The 1,925-nt window shown below is 38.2% G+C and overlaps 1 protein-coding gene across 1 annotated transcript in view; it reads left to right on the top strand.

Moving 5' to 3' along the window:
* LOC106875430 (alkaline phosphatase, germ cell type) overlaps positions 1-1,925 on the top strand; it is a 184,135-nt gene that overhangs the window by 119,079 nt on the left and 63,131 nt on the right. Inside the window, exon 4 of the mRNA XM_052976834.1 lies at positions 729-906. Coding sequence (XP_052832794.1) covers positions 729-906 — 178 coding nt within the window. The remainder of the gene's footprint in view (positions 1-728; positions 907-1,925) is intronic.

The raw sequence follows: 1,925 nt of genomic DNA, 5'->3' as shown, positions 1-1,925 counted from the left end.
CCCCTGTGGTAAAATTTGAAATTATTATTATTTCTTTTATCATTTAATTATATGTAAACCCCCACATTTTATGTTTGTTTTGTATTGTTATTATTGTTATTATTATTGTGATTTTCGCTAATGCGGCGAGCTGGCAGAATCGTTAGCACTCGGGACGAAATGCTGAGCGGTATTTCGTCTGCCGTTACGTTCTGAGTTCAAATTCCGTTGAGGTTGACTTTGCCTTTTATCTTTTCGGGGTCGATTAAATAAGTACCAGTTACGCACTGGGTCGATGTAATCGACTATCCCCCTCCCCCAAATTTCAGGCCTTGTGACTATAGTAGAAAGGATTATTATTATTATTGTTGCTGTTGTGAGCGTGTGTATGTGTGCATCGAATTTATCATATAAAACACCTGTGTGTGTACGCTCATGTATATAGAAGAGCGTAGGCCCGAAACGTCAGACTTCCATTTTTCCTCAGCCTCAAATTATTACAACTTGTTTGTTATTCTTATTATTGTGAACTACCAAGCTAGAAAGATATGAAGCAGACAGATTATATATATATATATATATATAGATAGATATATATATATATATATATATATATAGAGAGAGAGAGAGAGAGAGAGAAAGAAAGATAGATAGATAGATAAATAGATAGATAGATAAGAAGCAACAATCAGCTGCAAACGAATATGTTATTCTACAATTAATGCTTTATTTGTTTTATATTTTGTCAGACTTACACCGAAGACAAAACAACTCCTGACTCAGCAGCCACAGCAACGGCATTCCTGACTGGTGTAAAAACCAACAATGGAGTTGTTGGCCTCGATGGTAATGTCAAGCGCGGAGCGTGTTCTAGTAAAGTGGAAGAGAGTAAGGTCAATTCAATACTGGACTGGGCATTAGCAGCAGGTAAGTCTTTTTTATTATCTTTTATCCTTTACTTGTTTCAGTCATTGGACTACGACCATGTTGGGCTACCACCTTGAAGGGTCTGGACGAACAAATTGACCGCTTTAGTTACGTTTTACTTTTCTAAGTCTGGTACTCATTGTATCGGCCTCTTTTGCTGAATCGCTATGTAATGGAAACGTAAACAAACTAACGCCGGTTCTCAAGCGGCGAGGAATGTGACAAACATGGCCACTAATACAAACGCACACACACGTTCTATGAGCTTCAGCACTGTTTCCGCCTATCAAATCTGCTCACAGGCATTGATCGACCCAGAACTATAATAGTAGATACTTGCCCAAGGTGCCACGCATTGAGACTGAACTTGAAACCACCTGGTGTCAAAATGAGTTTCTTAACGACATAGTGCATGCCTAGAATTGGACAACTCCCCCTAACCATTTTTGCTGCAACCACTTACTTTCCTTTCCAAGTGGAACTTTAAAAAGCTGATGGGGCTTAACTGAAGAGGAAGGAGTCTTTCCTCAATCCTTTTAGTCCCGTGATAAGAGGCATTCAACAAATCTTTCCGCTTAAATCTGGAAGCTTAAGACGAAGGGATCAGTTTCGGCATCAAATGGAAAATCCTCTCCAAATCCAAACCTATATATTAAAAAAATATCTAGTAAGTTCTTTTGAAAAACTTGAGAACCTCCAGTGAATACATAAATTCGAGGAAAGCGGGTTTTTTTCTGTGTGTCTACATTTCAAGAAATACATCTTGTCGGAATTTAAAAGTAGGCCACCGGGCACTTTGTAAACCTTTAACATTTGGTTTACGCCTGCCTGACGCCGACGTAGTTGTTGTAACATTGGTTATTTGGCTTGTGTTTTTCTTGATAAATACGGAATAAATCACTATTTCAACTAGGAAACCCTGGGTAGCTGTATTTACAAGCTTTGTGGTTATTTTATGATAAGACTCTCTCTCTCTCTCTCTCTCTCTCTCTCTTTCTCTCTCTCTCTGTATATATATA

The sequence above is a fragment of the Octopus bimaculoides genome, chromosome 25 (genome assembly GCF_001194135.2).
Source record: "Octopus bimaculoides isolate UCB-OBI-ISO-001 chromosome 25, ASM119413v2, whole genome shotgun sequence".
NCBI classification, from domain to species: domain Eukaryota; kingdom Metazoa; phylum Mollusca; class Cephalopoda; order Octopoda; family Octopodidae; genus Octopus; species Octopus bimaculoides.
This window is presented reverse-complemented; position numbering and strand designations above follow the sequence as displayed.